This window comes from Salmo trutta, chromosome 20, assembly GCF_901001165.1.
Source record: "Salmo trutta chromosome 20, fSalTru1.1, whole genome shotgun sequence".
In the NCBI taxonomy this organism is placed as follows: domain Eukaryota; kingdom Metazoa; phylum Chordata; class Actinopteri; order Salmoniformes; family Salmonidae; genus Salmo; species Salmo trutta.
The window spans coordinates 16,765,682-16,787,574 of record NC_042976.1 but is presented as its reverse complement, the minus strand read 5'-3'; the positions used below and the strand labels follow the sequence as shown (position 1 = coordinate 16,787,574).

The window sequence follows — 21,893 nt, the reverse complement described above, 5'->3', positions numbered from 1 at the left end:
TGGCTTTATTTGAAAATCAGGGCTGGAGGTATACGCTCTATACACATAAGTAGGCTAGCAGACAACTTGGCAAGCAATTAAATACACAATGAGGACGAACAATACAATATCCAGTAGAGACAATTAACTCCAATCATTAGTGATTTGTCACTGCTAACACTGGATTTGTGTCTTCCTGTGGTTGTCTAGAAATAATTCAGACAAGCCAGGGCCGGTCCTTGCCGTTCTGCCGCCATAGGTGAGACCAAAGAATGCTGCCCCCGCAAAACTAGAATAGTCCCAATAAGAATAATGACGTTGAAAAGACGTCTAAAATAAGTAAGTTGAAAGGTGGTGAAAAGGTATTTTCCGTATGTTTAAAATACATATTTCCAGAATGTTGAAAAGGCGTCTTTTCCAGACAGTTCTGAATGAAATTGAAAATACTTATTTTCCGGATGATGAAAGTACATATTTTACGGATGTTTGCAGATGTTGAAATCATGCTCATTTTTGGTTCTGAATGAAAGTTGAAAATAAGTAATTTATAGGTGTTCTACGTCTATGTTTGGGCCAAATCAAGGCTGATCCAGACCGGACAAAATCTGATTTGGTCTGGACCAAAAACCAATGTCTGTGGATGTTGAAATCAAGGCTGATCCAGACCGGAGAAAATCTGATTTGGTCTGGACCAAAACCCAATGTCTGTGGATGTTGAAATCAAGGCTGGTCCAGAACTGCACCAAAAAAATATGTCCAAAAGGCGTCGGTCCGTGCTTACTAAGGTGTAGCAAACAGTGTTGCCTGAATTAAAATTTTATGAATGCTCATCTATGTGGTAAGCCTACCATTTGTAAAACACCAAAAAATGACGTCCAGCCAGGACAAAAAAAATGAAGTCCAAAAGACGTTGGCTCGTGCTTACTGGGATGTAGCCTACCATGTCGGCCTCCAATTACATTTTATGAATGCCCACTAATGTAGTAGGCCCACCGTGTGTAAAACAGGCCATTGCATTGGTTTTATTAGTCCTGATTCTTGTGACTAATTAATTTGGCTATTTAAGCTCTGAATATCAGCTACCCTGGAGTTATTGCGAGTCAATTTGCAATGTGTTTACACAGCGGGTAATGCAGAAGTATTTTCTTTTTCACTATGATTAGCTTGTCAAAAATTGACGGATACAAACTTGAAACCACTGATCATGACAATGGGGTGAAACTCCTGGACAACAGTTGTGATTGTCCATTTAATACTGTCCATTTTACTTTGACCTGTCCTGTTTTTAGGAAATGTTGCTTGTTAACATGACAGCACATTTTTTATTTGATTGAGCGCCATTTATGTTAGGCTATTTGATCGTAAAAATTGTCTGTCTCATTACATTGTCATACATTTTATCTCCAACCTGTAGATTACAGAAAAGACCACATACTCTTTCTACCATATCCTATATATGCTACATTTTTTATGTTAGATGTATTTATTTTTGACAGAATGTTGGTGGAGCGCTGCAGAGCTGCATCTCTCCAACAGCACCCTGGATGGGCGCGCTTGGAATGGACAAGCAAAATATTTTGCGCCCCTAGCCCCTACCTTTCACAAAGTGGGCACTGCTTATCAAAAGGTGGCATCAGCGCTAACCTAAAACGCCCACATGCCACTGGTTGAGAGAAATTGGCATCGTTTTTGGGCAGAAATCTGTGAGGTTTTATGTGTTGCTGTTGGAGGTGCGTCTTGGTCAGTTTAGCTCAGAAAATTCTGCCTTCGTCAATCTGCCTAATGAGCAGGCCGGCCGTGAGACAAGCCAACTAAAAAATTGTATTCTGTAATGCAATGAAATGTGTCTACCCACTGCACTGAGCCTTACTGCACTGAACCTCATCGGCCTAGTAATCACAGTCTTTCTGTCCATATAAATACACTGGATTTTTGGCTTCCTATAGATGTCTTTAAGTCATTCAGACAAGCCATCTTAGAAATATTATCTTTGTAATGTAATGGGCTATCAACATAGCAAAGCCTTACCACACTGAAACTCATCTGCCCCATCCTCACAGTCCTTCTGTCCATCACACAGCCACACACTGGAGATGCAGTTACCGCTGGGGCAGGCGAAGTGGCCCTCTTCACACTTCTGCCCATGGGAAACTAGGGCTGACAACAATGGAAGGGAAGAGTCATCTGAGAGGTGATTCAGTGGTGTTAGCAGTTGATGTTACTCTTCAATAACACAGACCCCAAAGCAAATCAGGGGGAGAAAAATAGGTTTATTCAAAGAGGAGAAATCATAGATGTTATATGCTGAGAGGTAGACAAATCAAATCAAATTTTATTGGTCACATACACATGGTTAGCAGATGTTATTGTGAGTGTAGCGAAATGCTTGTGCTTCTAGTTCCGACCATGCAAGTAATATCTAACAAGTAATCTAACAATTGAATCTAAGATGTTCATTCTCCCCTGTCCTCAGTGATTCTCTCCACAGAACAAAGAGACAGGATGTAGTTTTATACCCCCAACCCTAGCCTGTGGTTGACCAATTAGAATTCCTGGCAATAAAATTGTGCCAATGGCCAGATAACACGTATCGCATTTCAGGCGCAATGTATAGACAATTTGGACCAATGAGAACTTGCCATGTAGATGCTTACTTACGATGCAGTTCAAGAAATAGAGTTAAGAAGATATTTACTAAATAAACTAAAGTAAAAAATCAAATAAATAGTAACACAATAAAATAACGAGGCTATAAACAGGGGGTACAGGTACCGAGTCAATGTGTGGGGTACAGGTTAGTCGAGGTCATTTGTACATATACTGTAAGTAGGGGTAAAGTGACTATGCATAGATAATAAACAGTGAGTTGCAGCAGTGTAAAAACAAAGCCCATCCCCTTCGATGTAAATAGTCCTGGTGGTAATTTTATTAATTGTTCAGCAGTCTTATAGCTTGGGGGTAGAAGCTGTTAAGGTGCCTTTTGGACCTAGACTTGGCGCTCCGGTCAGATGCCGAGCATCATCGCCAAACCTGGCAGTGATGCAACCAACCAGGATGCTCTCAATGGTGCAGCTGTAAAACTTTTTGAGGATCTGGGGACCCACGTCAATCTTTTCAGTCTCCTGAGGGGGAAAAGGTGTTGCTGTGCCCTCTTCAAGACTTTTGTGGTGTGTTTGGACTATGATAGTTTGTTGGTAATGTGGACACCAACGAAGTTGAAACTCTTGATCCGCTCCACTAATCACTTCAGAAAATGGTATATCTATGTTTTTGGATTTTATGCAAGTCTTCTCTAATTGAAGCTGACTTCCTCAATCTGTCTTCCTTAGGCAGAGAGAGGAGAGAAGAGAGGAGAAGACAAGACAAGAGACTCACCCTGGCAGTTGGTCTCATCTGCATAATCGCCACAGTCGTTGGCTCCATCACAGATCCAGGAGGGGTGGATACAGAGGGAGGTGGAATTACAGCTGATGAAGCCTTTCTCTTTCACCCCCAGTTTGTAGAATTCAGAGCAGTCTGTGTTGTCTACACAAAAACATTAGCTAACCTTAGCTAGCTAAACACGAGCTACTGTAAATCCACTAACAGTAGGTAACACTAAGGTATAAAAAGGTAACATTAGCCAGGTTTCCATCCACAGTTTTTATGTAAGTAAAGTCATACCGCATAAAAAAAACTCACCACAGCTGTAATGGAAACAGAAAGATTCGGTACAGTTTTGTAAATGCAGACCGAACATTTGTTCGACATGGTGAGATCTTTTTGTGTCGGTAAAATTAATAATGTGAGAAATGGCGGTGGAAATGCCTTTATGCACAAATATTGATATAATAACCATCATATGGCAAATAAACTTGGAGTCATGCAAGTTTGTGGTCCTGTGGTCCTGCCACTACGACTCGGGAAACCATGTAGTTTATTAGGCTACATATGAATTAACTTATGATGAACTTCACAGTGATCTTGATGCCCCTTTCCAATAAATGTCAAGGGTCTTATTCTGGTGACTTGATGACGATTGCTTGACTGCCGTACCAAATAAAACAATTCTTGCTCTTATCCATAATAACCTCATCATGTAGACTAGTTTACTCGCACAGCCTACCAGCACTGTATCTGCGAGCTGTTGGCAAGAGCGCACATGCCAAGACCAGAGTAGGCACATTTGCCATTTAACACAACAGTTTGTGACAAAACTATCTGTAGAGTTGAAAATATGATGTAAACACATTGAACTTTAGACTTACATGAAAACTTACATGAAAACTTAACCGAAAAAGTACATTTTGTGTACACTACTTTATCCACAACAAGTTTGTTTGGTGGAAACACACCACTAGTAGGAAGATGCGCATATTTTCTTAGTGCGGATTTTAGAATATTTGCATGAAAATCATTTGCCAATCGGATGGAGGCCTAGTTAGTAACACTGTACATTAAGTTGCTTATTTACCTGTGTAATAACAAAGAAACTACAATCTGGATAATGCTGAATGACTGAAAACAAGCGATCCATCAATGGTGATGAGGTTACCATGTTAGCATGGTGCACTTTTCTGGATCATGACACATACCATACCTTAAAAAGGCTTAACTTACTGCAGTTCTTTTCATCTGAGGCATCAGCACAGTCAATGACCTGGTTACACCAGGCTGAGCCGGGGATACAGCTCCCATCCTGGCATGAGGATTCAAACGATGCACACGTGACATCTGAGAGGAGAGAGAGAAATGAACCCTTCGAAAAGACCCGATGCTAGGAACAACTCACCAGGAAGAGAGGGACCAGTTAATAGTGTAACCCAGGTAGAAGGCTTAGTAGTGTTTAGCATCAGGTCTAGGAAGGATATCTAGGATAGGGAGGATGTCAGGTGTTTGTCTACGTGTGCATTATGTGGGTGCATGCGTGAGAAGCAAATAAGCAGAGGTATACGAATCATCAAGTCCACTCCCGAGTGGCACAGTGGTCTAAGGCACTGCATCTCAGTGCTAGAGGTGTCACTACAGACACCCTGGTTCAAATCCAGGCTGTACCACAACCGGACATAATTGGGAGTCCCATAGGGTGGTGAATAACTGGCCCAGCGTCGTCCGGGTTTGGCTGGTGTAGGCCGTCATTGTAAATACGAATTTTTTCTTAACTGACTTGCCTAGTTAAATAAAGGTAAAAAAAACAAAAAAACAACAGGACTTATTAATGATCATTTAGTTTATGCGAATGCCATTTATTGTCTGTTTTTATGAGCACTACTAATAAACAAATGCAAATTAGATACTGAGAACCTACAGGGACATTATATTTGATCGATCTAGTAAAAAGGGGTTTTCTTGCTCGAGTTACCATCTACGGAAACTATGGTATTTTCATTTAAATGCAAAAAATTTAATGTTTTAATGGTTATAGAAACAGGGGTGTTGTTGATAATTTGCCATTAAAAAAACTAACCGACTGCATGCTTTGAGAGTCATTACAGCTAGACGTGCCTGAAATCTCAGTCCTTGGGAGCTTCATCCATCTTTAGAGAATCCTACTGCTGCCTCATGGCCTCTCTTAATTGTCTCATTTCAGGTTTAAGCACATTACGTTCCTGTTAAAGAGTGCTGGGTTTGTTTTCCTCTGGGCCAACTGCATGCAGCTGAATAACAGCCACAGAAACTAAATTGAAAATAATAGCAAAGAATGCCACTTGATTAGAATAGCAATGACAAAGATTGGAGATTCGGGCCGGGGCAATCTTTGCATGATTTTCTGAACAATTTGTGCCCAATATCCTCCTGGCCCTTGGTCTTTGAGGAGCTATGTGATGCTGGGGCTCATTAAAGAGAGGCTCAGCCCAGTGTGAAGCCTGCTATATGCTGCACACACACACACGCACACACACACACACACACACACACACACACACACACACACACACACACACACACACACACACACACACACACACACACACACACACACACACACACACACACACACACACACAGAGAAACCTGGTCAGGATTGACTGGGAGATTAAGCGGTCGATCTATCCATACTCACTGTTACAAAAGGCCTCATCTGAGTTGTCCCCACAGTCATCCACCCCGTCGCAGAAATGACTGTTGGCCACACAGCGTTGGTTGTCACACGCCCTGAAGCCTCTCCTACAGTTCCTGTTATCTGGTGAAATTACATAACAAATGTGTTCACTTCCAATAGGAAATGGTAATGGTAGTAATCTTCTTCTTATGACATCCTCTAGATAACAACTGTGCAGTCCCACACTGAATGTGCTCTAGCCAATTCTTCAATGGATGTCATCAGGGTTGGGATCAATTCCATTTCAATTCCACTCAGAAAGTACACCAAATTCCAATTCCTTATTGAAAAGCATTGAAGTTAGTTGGAATTGGAATTTCAGTATACTTCCTGAAGTGACTGAAATTTGTATGGAATAGACACCTTCCCTGGTTGTCGAAGAAGTGGATGTTGATTAAGGCAGCCCCCTGCACCGCTCTGATTCAGAGGGGTTGGGTTAAATGCAGAAGACACATTTCAGTTGAAGGCATTCAGTTGTACAACTGACAAGGTATCCCCCTTTCCCTTTCATATGTGCTGTAGCCAACCCTGCTATCATTGTCATGCCATATGGTTAGCTACAGCACATCCATTATATGAATGGGCTTGTGCTTGCTTGCATGTAGTAGTAGATCATTCATTATATTTTTGTTGACTGAGAGAGATTTGAAGTACCAAAATGCTGATATAAGATCAATTGCTTACCACAATATTGCATTTTCTCATCTGATTTGTCTTTGCAGTGCGCTATTCCATCACATGTGAACTGATAGTTGATGCACTCGCCGTTTCCGCATTCAAACTCCTTGTGGATGTTGCAGGAGGAATTCTCTGCTGCAAAAGAAGATGACTAAGGTAGTTAAACAAGTTAAGTCAAATATTTGTGCATTTTCTCACCACAATGGCTTTAGCTGTGGTCTTAAAGTTAGCAGTATCTGCACCAGTATGACCTTTATGTTAAAAGTACAAACACTGCATATTCCCCTCTGAAACAAAGTTAATTGGGTGCTAATGTATTACAACTACCTAAAACAGTCTGTCCTTGCCAGTGAATAAAAGTGTATAGATAATTACTAAAGAGGAAACATTTCTCTAAAAAAAGTTGAAAATCTGATCTAAACCAATCAACTAAGTTATATTTTTTGTGAGAATTGCAAGATTATTGAATGTATGGTTGGTTAAAAAGGAACATTTCGGGACTCCAAGTGACACAGCGGTCTAAGGCACTGCATTGCAGTGCTAGTGGTTTCACTACAGATCTGGGTTTGATCCTGGGATTTGTCGCAGCCGGCCGTGACCGGGAGACACATGTGGCGGCATACAATTGGCCCAGTGTCGTCCGGGTTGGTGGAGAGTTTGGCCGGCGGGGATGTCCTTGTCTCATCGTGCTCTTCTGATTCCTTGTGGTGGCCGGGCGTTCGCACGCTGACTTTGGTCGCCAGTGGTACGGTGTTTTCTCCAACACATTGGTGCGGCTGACTTCCGGGTTAAGCGAGCAGTGTGTCAAGAAGCAGTGCGGCTTGGCGGGGTCATGTTTCAGAGGATGCATGGCTCTTGTCCTTCGCCACTCCCGAGTCCGTACAGGAGTTGCAGCGATGGTACAATACTTCAACTACTAGATGGATATCACAAAATTGGGGAGAAAAAGGGGTTAAAAAATAAATGATCTCATAACTTACAAATGCATCTGTTGTCATCTAATAACACACGTGCTCCCCGACAACTACAGTTGACTCTTCCATCTGGGGTCAACAGACACAAGTCACCACAGCCACTGTTATTGAGTCTGCATGGGGACAGCTCACCTACAGAACACATGGCCAATCAGAGATATTATACACACAACAGGAGACCAACAACATATGCTTTATAGACATAACACGAGGCAAAAAGACAGAGACAAAGTGAGGTTGCAATTATTACAGTATTTTGCAATGTCAAAGACATTCAGAATTTTTATTATCAACTGTTTTTAAGAACATTTAACGCTGAAGAACGACCAATAAACTAAACTGAATGTCACCAGTTTATTAACGGCTAAACCTCAATTAACATAGAGTTTATTTCAAGGCCAACGGTCCAAACCCACAGCTCCCACCTCCCACCAGCCCACCATAAAGAACGCATCAGCTCAGTCAGTGTAACAGGAACAAGCAGGTATGGTCTCATCCTCCCTGATAAAGAAAGAGCGAAGGATGCAGAGGGAGGGGAAACAATAAAGCACAGGCATCACCAGTGCTCACCGGAGAGACACGTGACAAATGAACCATAGCTTTCCTTTCCTTCCCTCCCCTCCAACCCTCTGTCTCTCATTCACGCATCAGTGTCTGTGTGTGGGGGATATGTGTGTGAGGTATGTGTGTGTGTGTGTGTGTGTGTGTGTGTGTGTGTGTGTGTGTGTGTGTGTGTGTGTGTGTGTGTGTGTGTGTGTGTGTGTGTGTGTGTGTGTGTGTGTGTGTGGCCTCATCTGATTACAGAGGAATGGGAGGATCAGGAAGGACAGACAGGAAGACTGATGAAAATGTGGAAACATTGACTTCACATTTAACTATCTGGAGGAGGAAAACTGGGGTGAGATGAACAGTGGTCCTGTGTGACTCAGCTTTACATGTAATAGCGTGACGGTAGCAATCTAGGTTCAATGCCCGCAGGGATCACATACATACTAAAAATGGATGCATTACCTGTAATGTAATTAGCTTTGGATAAAATGTTTTATTAATTTAAACATTGCAGGTTGTTACTTATCAATTGGCAAGACGGAGAGGTCAAAAAGATGTCTGCGATCATTTGTGATGATGAAATAAATGAGAAGGAAAAGTCCCTCGACATCTTCACAGAGAGAGTCAAGCCATTGGGAAGCTCTTAAGTACTTTTCCCAATGTCCTAGTATGCACACTTCAGAGCCCTCCTATCGAACTCAGGGATTATTTTTTATTAATTACGTTGCCAGCTTTAGTTTCTCCCCAGCTAAATAAAACCATCTTAATTTGTCATTCCCACCATTTTCTTCAAATCAAGAGAAGGAGCCCTGGTAGGTAGATACACTGCTGTGAGTCCTAGTGGAAAACCAATAAGTAAAGAGAACCCCAAACCCCAATCTAAATTAAACAGACAAATGTAGGAAAATGCACAGATCTGCAACAGACAGATGAAAAAAAATACTATTACACTAATAGATCTATTCTTCTCTTACACATTCCATATTGTAGGGAAATCATGTGTGTGCATAAGTGCATTGCACAGACATACATGGGCTCCCAAACATTCACAAACAGTCTATCCCTGTCTTTTTGAGATAAGATTCCAGGGAGTTGTTGTCGTAAGTCTAGATTCCAGGGAGTTGTTGTCGTAAGTCTAGATTCCAGGGAGTTGGTGTCGTAAGTCTAGATACTCACAGCTGTTGGAGTCATTTGTCACAGCGATGATTCCCATGGGCTGGTGGGGGATATCTGCTCGCAGAACCTTGGTCTCTCCACCTGTGTACTTGTTGGATCGTAGCACGGCCCGGCGAGCCCAGTCCGACCAGAAGATGAAGTCCCCATAAATAGCCAGGCCAAAAAAAGTTCCTGGCCCTGACTTCACGATGACCTGTGATTTACAAAGCAGTACATCAGTGAAAGCATTCATAACTTGTCTAATATGTCTACAGTGCCAATACCAAGCCATAGCTTAAGTCCTCTACCTCCTTGTACTCTAGTAAAACATATATGATTTTCAAAGACTTCATGTCAATTACATCTAAACATCAAATTAGTAAATATTGATGAAAACATAAAATAAAAAAACAGACTTTGAATACATAGCACGAAGAAATAAATGAATCACTGCATCATCAACCCCTGTACACACAAACATATACAACCTCTCCTAGGTTACTGCTAAACCCAGATGTTGTTGCTATGTAAATGTATGACAGTGTCACAGAGAGGGAGGCAGGAATACATCAGACAGACGGCTCCTTTGGGAGTCTCTTTCTATGCTGGGGCCACTAGGCAGGTCTTCCTGCAGTTCTGTAGTCTCAGCAATTAGTGGGACATGCATGTAACCATTATCACATTAGCCCTGCTGGCATACAGGGATGAATAGGACAGGTGTTGATTCAAGGAGCACAGCTTGTTACAGGGAAAACAACTGGCCAGCAGGAGAGAAAGAGCAAGAGAAAGGGCAACCAGTGGAGCACAGACAACATTGAAAATACCACCAATATTTATCTTTATTTATCGTCCCCTACTATTCCTACTACAACTATTTATACATTGCTAAAACACTGTACATCGTGGATAATATAACACTTGAAATGTCTTTATCTTTTTGAGTGTAATATTCAATGTTATATTCTAATATTTTTTTTAATGTTTTGTGTCTTCTCACTTTTGTTGATTGTTTATTTCACTTGCTTTGGTAATGTAAATATGCTTCCCATGCCAATAAAACCCCTATGAATTGAGAGAGAGAGAGAGAGAGGGAGATGACAAGGAAGCCAGAGGGATTTTGACGGAAATCCCTCTGGAGAATGCTAGTTTTATACACAGGGACTAATTACCACTGTGTTCAAAATCTCTTATAGTCTACTTATAATTGTCTCGTTTCAGGTTTAAGCACATTATGAAAGTTCTTGTCACGTGTGCTCCCTTTCCAGCCTCTAGGTCACCAGGCTGCTCGTTATGGCGCACTACTATCACCATCGTTACGCGCACCTGCGCATCATCAGACTCACCTGGACTCCATCACCTCCCTGATTACCTTCCCCATATATGTCACTCCCTTTCGTTTCTTCCCCAGGCGTTATTGTTTCTGTTCCAGTGTCATGTCTGTGCGTTGTTTGTGTTTTGTATTATGTTATGTTTATTTATTAAAACACTCACTCCCTGAACTTGCTTCCCGACTCTCAGCACACACATTAGAGTTCTGAGTAAATAAAACCAAACTTTATGAGTTGTAGAAAACAAAAGGAAGTGAAGCGCTGCTGGGATATAATAGTAGAACTTTGTAGGTAGATGTTCTTTGGCAAAGGGGTTAAATGGTCAGCAAAAAAACTAAAAGGACCAAGGCACTATTCATATGAATAAAATTAATTTATTGTTATGGCATGTTCAATAGAACAAACAATTTAAAACTCTGACTCATTTTAACATGGCCTTTGTCAGGGAGTACTTTGAGAACTTTAAAAGTATTGTATGACTTGCTTAGGTACAGTTGTAAATTGACTAGGGTGGGGGTGCTAGTCCAAAAAAGGTTTAAAAAAGGTTTAAAACTTTTCTTTAGGCTTTGGGGAGGGTTATGTGATTTTGTTATTGGACACAGGGGATGGTTGTGCATTTCCCCCTGGTTTAGATTGCACATTTTGCAGGTTTTACTATTTAATTTCTTCCATATAGCCACATTTCCTCATCTGCTTGCATGTGTCTCCTCTATCAAGGTGTGTTGGTACTTCCCTTATGCACTACGCTTTCTGAGGCTTACTATACAGTCAACATTATCCTGCCCTCTATTCATAGTGTCAATAGTGGTAGGTGGATTGTTTGCCCAGGTCTGCAGTAGGTTAACTAGCAAACATATCACACATAAAATCATTCAAATCTGCACCAATTTTAATATAAATCCACAAGAACATAGAGGAATAGCTGACAGGCAGCAGAGGCCAGGTGTTCTTTGCAAGAACACATGAAAGAACAGTCAAGACATGAGACACGCAGCTCATAAAGCTCTCCTATTGATTTTGTTTAGGCCATAAAAGTTGAATTTACTGTATAACCGATTCCCCTCTTCACATTTCTCAAAATAGTACAAAATATATAGTGATTCATTTAATTCATTGGAATAGATTATTTTGAAACATTTCTTTGAATGAATGATGTGCTACGCCATTGTAGTAATTGGGGTTTGGTTAAATCGTGGTAAATCGAATCATGGGAATCATAAGAATCATCTGTGAATCGCAAACAGTAAAAGGAAACAATTTAGCTGTATCCTTCATTTTGAATTGTGTCACTGCAAAACAAATTTTGTAGATACTTTAAGTTTATTTGGACATTCAATTTATGAGACATTGCAACTCAATAGATGCTAGTAGTCGGCCTGAAGTAAACACTTCTAAAAGCAAGATATACTGTATGTTGGCTCTATAAAATCCACAATGCCTGCTGAAACAGTCATTTTCAAAGTTTTTCCCCCAAACCCTTCCCAATTAAATGTTGAATGCAAAGTAGGCCTACCTGGCAGAATGATATCATGATGATTTATATCAATCGGTTGCACATTTGTTTTACATACTCTGCCATCACATGTGCAGTACAGAAATCTGTCAGAAACATCACTAGCTTAACACAAATGTACTGTAACTAAAACTTGCTGGGACATATTTTCAATAACGCCCTCTAACACCTGACACCAATATGGTACCCTGACTGGGACTCAAGCCCTGGTCCCTGTGACTGTCACTCCAAAACCATCATACTGAACAGCTTCTACCCCCAAGCCATAAGACTGCTGAACAGTTAATCAAATGGCAACCCGGACTATTTACATTGACTCCCTTATTTATTTATCTTAATCGTTTTGCACTGACTCCTTTGCACTGGCTCTATGTACACTCGATAGACTCTACCCACACATACTACACTGACACTCCAACACACACAAAACACATACACACAAACATGCATATTGACGCTACACACACTCACACATTGACACACTTTCACACTTCACATACGCTGCTGCTACTCTGTTTGTTATACAGTTTATCCTGATTGCCTAGTCACTTTTACCCTTACCCACAAATACAGTTTGATTTGATTTTGGCGACTCCGGGATGCTGGCCTTCGAGGCAGAGTTCCTCTGTCCAGTGTCTGTGTTCTTTTGCCCATCTTAGTCTTTTCTTTTTATTAGCCAGTCAGATATGGATTTTTCTTTGCAACTCTGCCTAGAAGGCCAGCAGAGTCGCCTCTTCACTGTTGACGTTGAGACTGGTGTTTTGTGAGTACTATTTAATGAAGCTGCCAGTTGAGGACTTGTGAGGTGTCTGTTTCTCAAACTAGACACTCTAATGTACTTGTCCTCTTGCTCAGTTGTGCACCGGGGCCTCCCACTCCTCTTTCTATTCTGGTTAGAGCCAGTTTGCGCTGTTCTGTGAAGGAGTAGTACACAATGTTGTACGAGATCTTCAGTTTCTTGACAATTTCTCTCATGGAATAGCCTTCATTTCTCAGAACAAGAATAGACTGACAAGTTTCAGAAGAAAGTTTCTGGCCAAGAATGTTTCTGGGCATTTTTAGCCTGTAATCAAACCCACAAATGCTGATGCTCCAGATACTCAACTAGTCTACAGAAGTCCAGTTTTATTGCTTCTTTAAATCAGGACAACAGTTTTCAGCTGTGCTAACATAATTTCAAAAGGGTTTTCTAATGATCATGAATGGAAAGAGACATCTGTTATAAAACACCAAAAAGTTTAATGACATTTGGAGATTGTCAAGCCAAGCCTTCGATACTGAGTACGGAGGAATGTATTTTCTATTGGTCAAGACCGACATACTCTATTTGATTGTGGTGTTGAAAATGCAAACCACAATGAAACTCGAAGTCGAGAATCGGTATGCAATTATGCTTATTGGTTGTGTGTGGTGCATTGGTACAGAAACCTGTTGGTGTAAAATTGTTGCATATATTTTATATAATTATAAAATAAAAAGCATCAAAATGTTGAAAATCTGATTTCCCCCTAGCTAATCATTACCTCGTAGTGTAATAAGACAGGCAGTGAGATTGAGCTTGTCCGTGGTGGTCGGCAAACCCTTTACCTTCTGGCCCGTAGCCCTGCCACAAAACCATGCTTAAGTGGTCAAGTCCACATGCACATTTATGAATGCAGGATTGCCACAGTTATTTTTATTTCTGGTGGTAATCATCCTTTTTTTGTACATTTTATGAGGGTGGATGGGGTGATTTCTTTGTTTATAGTACAAGGGGAGGGTCATGTGAAAATATTTTTAAAGTTGGGGTGGGGGGGGTGCATTTTTTTAAAATGACAGCTCGAGTTGGACCAGCCCTAAGATCTTGCAGTTCTCAATTAGTATTCGATTAGTATTAGTATTCAGTCTGTTAACACTTAAAAGGTCGTATTTTCACTGCATTAATGTGTTGACATCTTATCCCCATCACATACTCCAGCGGGCGCTCTGGAGTTTTGGCAGCATGGTTAATGACACGACGGCTCCACTTAAAATGGCACACTGGAGTGAGGAAGGCAAGTGGGCCTTTTTAGCCCTTTGCTGTACTCTGTGTTCATCTCATGTCTGTCAGAGCAGGGGGAAGGGGAGAGGGGGTGTCACACAGTCACAGTGTTAGGCTGTCAGGCAGTAATGACACTTCCAGATCCCTCAGCTGCAGGAGCCATGGAGTCCCTCTGTGGACCTTCTGCCATACAGTACCACTCTGCACCACCCCGCCCACATACCGCCCTGCACCGCCCCCACATCATCACACATAATGTCAGGAAGTCCCACTCTAGCCAACTCTCGCTCGCTCTCTCTCTCCCAACCCTCTCTCTCTCTCCCTCTGTCTCCCCACCTCTCTCCACCCAGGGTGTCTCACCGCTGCTTTGTTGATAACCCGTTAGCTCTGTTTAATTTTCACATTATAATAGGGAGAGTGATGGGCTCACCCCCACAGGGCTTTTCTGTGTGAGCCTTCATTAGCATGAGAGAGACCGCAGGCGGGGCACGCGGGAACCCAAACGGTGTGACTTTTGAGCCGCATGACCCTGCTTTGGCAAACGTATGGGTAACTAATTGAGATGGGCCAAAGTCCTCGGTCACAGAGGTCGTGTCAAGCACAAATTGAAATCCGTCGGCAAAAAGGAGAGCCACATTGTATTGTAATCCCTTACATGCCGGGGATACAGAAGGATACAGTACATATTCTGAATTTCCACCACTATGAATATATATTATGCAAGCAACCTCTCACAGACAAAATGAGACTGGTCCTTTCCTTTACAATTTGAAGGGAAATTACTTCTATAATTAAGTAAACAATTGACTCTGTCTTTTGAGATATAATATATGAAAAGAATGCTGGTAGGTATTACAGAAGCCATCCCTTGTATGACGGCTGAAACACCATCAGGCTCAATAGGAATGGAAGATAATGTAGCGGGTAGAAAATGAGTCCCATTTCAGCTTAAGGGGGCATAACACTGACATTTCAGCAGAGAATCATTGCCTTTGTGTCTACCATGTTTCAAATATAATTTCTCTCCTCCATAGAAAGCTATGGACAGTGACAACGTCAGAGCACATGTTGGTTCAACAAGAAGTAATTGCCTTTTTGAACTACCTATACTTTTGGTCCTTAGTGAAGGAGGTGAGATTGAATGAATATGCTCAAATTCTGTGGTCTTGTCTGCTCCCCAAGTCAAACGAGCTGCAGTATGTCTTGCATCATTAGAATGTGTTAATGACATCAACGAGGTATGAAATTAGTTGAGCCCTTAGGTTTTAACGACAGATTAAACCTAGTCCTGGACTAAAAAGCATGCTTAATGGATAATCTCCATTGAAAGTTCTTTGTAATCCGGCCCAAAGTCTAACACAGTAACATAGTGTAACTGTGGTTGCATTTAGAGTGGCATACATATAGAATCCTCATGTCAGTCATACTCACATATCTGTGTAAGCCATTGTAATCACACCTCTCTATCTTCCCTAGACTTCCATCAGAGAAGTAGATCTTCTCAGCCTTGTGGTCGATGGTGAGTCCGTTAGGAGTGAGGATGTCTGTGCTGACGATCACCTTCATGTTGTTTCCTGCCAGGGTGGACCTCATAATACTGGGACGCTGCTCGTTCCAGTTAGTCCAGAACATCAGGCTGAAATAAACATTCAAAAACCTACTATTAACTAGATGGAGAATGAGAAACCGTTTTAAAGGAGTCCGTTGACTGGAAACAGGAGAGATAGATAATAGCAGTTATGTTTACAAGTTTTTTATCTCAAGTCTTAAAAGCAATTTCCACCTTCACTGCAAACAGATAACCCAGATTCAATCTCTCTCTATATGGACATTTCCCCTCAGACATCTTTATACCCCCGTCAGTGAAGAGGACAAAACAAATATATGCTCTTTGAAATTGAATTAGGGGAGTGTATGATGGCTTTAATAGGACTGCAATTGAAACTTGTCAAGCTCCTTGGCTTTCTTCGTAGGGGAAAATAAACACTAATAGCTGGGAGAATTATTCATAGGCAGCTGTTTTAAATTGCCTATGGCTCTATCTGGTCGTGATCCCATAGCTCACGATGGTCTGCATGACCTGTCATCTGCTCCTCATGTTGTCTCTGTCGGCTTTGTTAGTGTCGCCTTGCAGGAGCTACTGCAGCTCCCATCTCTAATAAGGTTGGTGCTGCAGTTTCATTTTTGATACTCACTTTCCATTTAATAAAAACCAGATTAGCATCAATGAATGCTGAATGGAATTGGTATTCATATTTCTTTGAGGGGACTACTAAGAATACGGAAAATTATAATCGTGTGGGATTGTAAATAAAGGGAAGATCCCTATCTATCTGAAGAAGTAGGTTCTGCAAAATTAAAGGAATATGTGAATTGTATTACAGTGTACAGCAGGTACATATTCACTTCTTAGAAGAGAAAGTAGAGGGATTATATCCTCATCAAACTGCCAGGTATTGTATTGTATTGTACTGATCAAATATGAACAATGTATACTTTTGAAGTTGAGCAAAATAGAGATAAGCCTATATATGGTTATGATGGACCCTCCCTATAGTAGACAATGTTTACAGCATTGAAAGTCTTGAGAATTCATAGGGGCTAGTTAGAATACTATGTCAGAGAGTGCTAATTTATCATATTAGGTTACATTTAAATTAGCAGCGTTCTGTAGTGAAAATGCCAAATTGCATACTGCATGCATACCCACTCAAATTCGTTTGTGAACTCTGGGTCAGTGTTCTGTGAAAACCTCCATGGCATGCATAATTACTGTAGTTTGAGACATACTTTTATATCTTAAAGGATATAACAGGAACATTAGTTTGTTATTGTGAAAGCACTGCAGGCAGTATTTCTTCAAATGTGAGTGTGTCAAACCAATTAAATGTCTCACCTTCACTACACCGTAGGGATCCAATCTTCTCTACAGAACTGGATGAAAATCTCTCATATAACATTCTACTGATTGCTCTAACAAAATTAAACCCACTGAGATCCGTTCAAGAGGTGACATTCGTTAGACAGAATTGTCTTTAGACAGCAAGACAATTCCCTTTGTCCAAGGAGGCATGTCTTGTGTTTTAATGCTACCAAAATGTATATATGTTATATATCTGTTGAGCATATACTGTACAAACATAGCTTCAGGCATAGAATTACATTATGGTATCTGAAGTAGTAGCTAATGAAGTACATTTCTGGTCCACACAAATTCTGACATCATTAAAAACAAGAGACTAGCCTGGTTACAGATGTGTTTGTGATGTCTTGCCAACTCCCATGTTGTGACAATGAACATGGCAGTTGGCAAGACAATACAAACACATCTGGGACCAGGCTATTGGGAGACTTAATAGAACTAGAACTACATACTTTTGGCACTCGTCCAGGGCGAGCACATGGGGGTGGTCGTCTTCAGAGAGTGTGACCACAGCCTGTCTACTGAAGGTCCCGGGCCGGCTCTGGTCCACACTGTGCCTGGTGATGCTGGAGGTGGTAGAGCTAGTCCAGTACAGAGTGTCCCAGGCACGGTGGTATGCCAACCCCTCCACTGAACCCACATCTGGGGGGACACAGACAAGGACATCACCACCATCATCCAATCATCCAGCCTCCACTAGTTCATTTGAAATACATACATGTAATGGGCATGGCATTAAATCAACGGGTAATGCAGTGCTTTGACTCCATTGATAAAGGTGGACAGAACTGAATCCACCTCACGGGGAACAAAGTCATTGATGTCTAGACAAGGGCTGTGGCAGTCATGACATTTTGTCAGCCTGTTATTTTCATGGAAAAAGCCTGCCGGTCTCACAGTAATTGACAGTTAATTAACATGAACACTTTTAACATGTTTAGCATCTCCAGGCATCCACGCATACAAGCCACTGATGCTTACCTTTGGAATATCTACATTTAAAAAAGCTAATAAATCACATTAATATACACCATCACAACTAATCCATTGTTTATTTTAGGCAGTTCTAAAGAAACATTATTATATGAAGGAAATGTATTTCTGTATATGAGTTGTCCTACTGTATGTTATCTGGCTATTCACCATGCCATCGGCTGTAGGCTTTTTCATTTAATAAACAAAAATAAACATTACTTTAATAAACATTACTTTATTTAATATTTTATGATTTTATACTCAGAAGAATATAATTGAACTTAGCTGAAAAAATATAAATTATATTTTTCCCATTCTGGAGCGAATACGCATATGAAGTGGCTATGTTGAGCATACAGGTGATCATTTGTGTCATTCACTTTAGGTGTGAATGACACAAACCTTAGAATGTCTTATAAATCAAAACATATATGGGCTATATGATGCAACTATAGGTTACTTATGATTTGAGAAAGTAGCAAAAAAAAAGCTTGCACTCTGTTCCCTGCCACAGAATGCACATGCTGTTCTCTCATCAAGTGATCATGTTATGATATTTTCCATCAGACTATTTTAAATGTCATATTTTCTTTACTAATATGTCGAATTGGTTTGAATTTAGAATGGCCCATTATCAATTACAGGGGAAAAAACACATGTCATCCTTATGCACTCAAATAGCCTCCCTCCGGTTCGTTTTTCATCATGCCAGGTAGGCTATTCCAGTTATTTCACTACATGCATCAGCCACTGTTTGAGGAGCATCCAGCCTCTCACTGCGCGACAGGTGATATTCTGCACAAACTCTGTATGCCATGGGCTCGACAACCTAGTGCTTAATTTGGGAAACCAAGTGAAATCTGTTCGGGAACATCGATAGAAACATATTTTCACAACCAAACATATTTAAATAAACTGTTGACAGCCCCTCTCTCTGCGTGCTTGAGAAAGGAATGGATGAGAGAGTGGAAGAGATGGAAACTCACAGTGGTGAGATATTCTGTAGCTAAAGGTAATGTCTCAGCCTATTAATTATGAAAATATTTTTAAAAATTCCCTATTACTAGGCTATTCAAAATCAAATACAAAATGGACTATAATTGTAGGCTAACTCTGTAAGCCGCCCTGCACAATCAATGAACCAACTGCAATGCCTAGTTCTCTCCCAGAATCATGGTTTGAAAGTTTGGAGGGTAGCATAAGGTAACCAGTCCCTCCAGTTTGCACAATAATACCGTCCACACTCAAAGGTGATTAGTAGAATTTGTTTAATTTTGGAGTATAGGCTAGACCAAATTATGTACCAAAGACATCTTACTTTATTTTCTTCTGCCATGCGTAATATGCGGTAGGCTATGTATTGTATAATGGCACAATCATTATTTTAATTCAGGTTTTTAAAAATAGGGCTCAGGTTCATATATAGGCCTATGTGTATGCATAAGGTCTAATATGTGTATGGGTGTTTTGAATTAATCATCACCTTAGAAAGCGCAGTCCATTTCGTTATGTTAGGCACAAGGACCATGTTTTCCACTCAGTTTCAACCTGTTGTTGAACTTCTTTCTTCAAATTGATAAATCACATTGAGGTGAGTTTTAAAAGCATGATACTGTTTTGATGATAAGTGTTTGATGTGATTTTCGAATGCATTTCCATTGATGTCAGAGTGATTAGAGGGACAATGGAGCCCTGAGTACCAGGCCATTAGCGACCTGATGGTCGTTAGTGAGTTGGGTACTACCAACACATGTCCAGAGTGCATAAGAGGAGCTTAGTGTGACTCAACGGTCACATGGAATTTTACTGCGGTCACGACTCATGAGTGCCAGTGTGGAGGTAATATGGTCACCGCAACAGTCCTAGTCTAGACATGAAGGGACGGTTTCCCAGACACAGATTAAGCCTAGTCTTGGAGTAAAAAAACAAACTCAATGGAGAACCTCCATCGAAAACTATTTTTATTCTACAACTAGGCTTAATCTGTGTCTGGGAAACCGCTCCTATATGTTAACATGCACACCACCATGCTTCTTTCATTTGTGGTGCAGGGAATTACAGCCATAAGGTTGAATTCATTGTAACTGCCGCACACAGGATATAACCTCTGCACATTGTGTACTAACAAATCCATCCACCAGTTCATTCTAAATAATTAAATGGAATATACAAGACATTAATCAACCCGTAATACATCTGATGGCACTCACACAGTTGACAAGACATTGACAAGTCCAAACAAACCTAATTCCAGGAAAATATGAAGTAAACTAAAATCCATGAATACCAATGTAAGCATATACAGCACAGGGTAGTCTCTGCTACAAACCGTTGTTGTTCATATATCGATTGGTAATAGAGGTCACTGAAAAAATATTAAGCTTACATATTCCAGGTCTCTCATTCATTGTAGTTTCTACTGTTAACTTAGTGAGCAGGGATTAATACATGGCAATTCAATAGTGACCAAATAGATACGGCAAACCGTATGTGCTTGGCATGAAAACAGGGTTGCATCAGAGTACTAGTTCAACCATAACCCTACCAGGCTCAATTGCTATGGCATATAGAGGGTGTTGACACAGTGCAACAGTGGGACTTGAAAGGGGTGCAGCTTAAAATCTAGGTGAGAGAGGGAGCAAGCCTGCTACAGCTGTCTTAGATGGGACTGAAAAATTGTGAAAATCGACACTTTAAATAAATGTTCGATCACATTGACCATATAATTTTTTGCGAAACCCGATTGATCCTGTTTAAATTTGGGCATATAAAGTTTGTGTGAAAACTATTTGTAAGTTTTCAGATTTTTTACGAACCCACTTCCTTGTTTAAATCACTTGTGCTACTCACGCTTTGAAGTCCAAAATGCAGGGTGGTGGTGGGGTGTGTGTGTGTGTGTGTGTATGTGGGGGGGGCTTCTAAGGCTGCGCTGGATGGTGATGAACTGAGAGATCACCCAATAAAAATCTGCGGTTGTTTTGTCTGCTCTTGTCACAACCTCCATTCAAGTCTCTTTCTGAGGCGATATGAAACCAGACTGTTCGACAGAGACAGCCGGCTGGTGGACAAGATTAAGACAAACATAAACAACATGCTTGTCCTAGTAGGGAAAACACACATATTTCTGTCCTTGCTTTGCACAAAGATATCTAACATATTCACTGAACCATTAGTGAAGATCTTGGATGAAACATTCCCACCTGAATTATATCCTAGAACTCCAACTCAATGGAACATACAGTATACTCTACAATCTGCTGTGGAGTGAGTGCTTAATTGATCTTAATGGTGAACAGGTCGTCAATTCTGGAGATACGGACTGAATCCGGTGCTTTCTATAAGCCATAAACCATACATACAGAATACTTAAGGCACTATCTGAGTCAGCCCGATTGCTAATTAATTGTTCGCAATAAAAGGCGTCTGACAGCTTGGTTTGCCGGAAATCGTTGGAGAGGCCAGGGAGTAATTAATGGGGGACGTGGAGCTTCATTAGGGAAATATGGATGATTAACATCTTCACCCTTCTTCAATGACAGGGTACGCAGTAGAACTTTGTGGAGAGGAAGGAGAGAAGGGGGTGAAGGAGAGGAGAGGAGGGTAGAGGAGGTGGAGGGTAGAGAAGAGGGTAGAGGAAAGGGAGAGGAGAGAGAAGGAGAGGAGTGTAATGAAGAGGGTATATGGAAAGGGAGAGGGTGGACAGTCTGATTCTGATAA

The 21,893-nt window shown here is 41.0% G+C and overlaps 1 protein-coding gene across 1 annotated transcript in view; it reads right to left on the bottom strand.

Moving 5' to 3' along the window:
• LOC115156297 (low-density lipoprotein receptor-related protein 1B-like) overlaps nucleotides 1–21,893 on the bottom strand; it is a 575,728-nt gene that overhangs the window by 119,630 nt on the left and 434,205 nt on the right. Inside the window, exons 42-50 of the mRNA XM_029703749.1 lie at nucleotides 17,654–17,843; nucleotides 15,710–15,914; nucleotides 9,439–9,631; nucleotides 7,720–7,845; nucleotides 6,746–6,874; nucleotides 6,023–6,142; nucleotides 4,579–4,692; nucleotides 3,355–3,504; nucleotides 2,008–2,136 (exon numbers count right to left, since the gene is read on the bottom strand). Coding sequence (XP_029559609.1) covers nucleotides 2,008–2,136; nucleotides 3,355–3,504; nucleotides 4,579–4,692; nucleotides 6,023–6,142; nucleotides 6,746–6,874; nucleotides 7,720–7,845; nucleotides 9,439–9,631; nucleotides 15,710–15,914; nucleotides 17,654–17,843 — 1,356 coding nt within the window. The remainder of the gene's footprint in view (nucleotides 1–2,007; nucleotides 2,137–3,354; nucleotides 3,505–4,578; nucleotides 4,693–6,022; nucleotides 6,143–6,745; nucleotides 6,875–7,719; nucleotides 7,846–9,438; nucleotides 9,632–15,709; nucleotides 15,915–17,653; nucleotides 17,844–21,893) is intronic.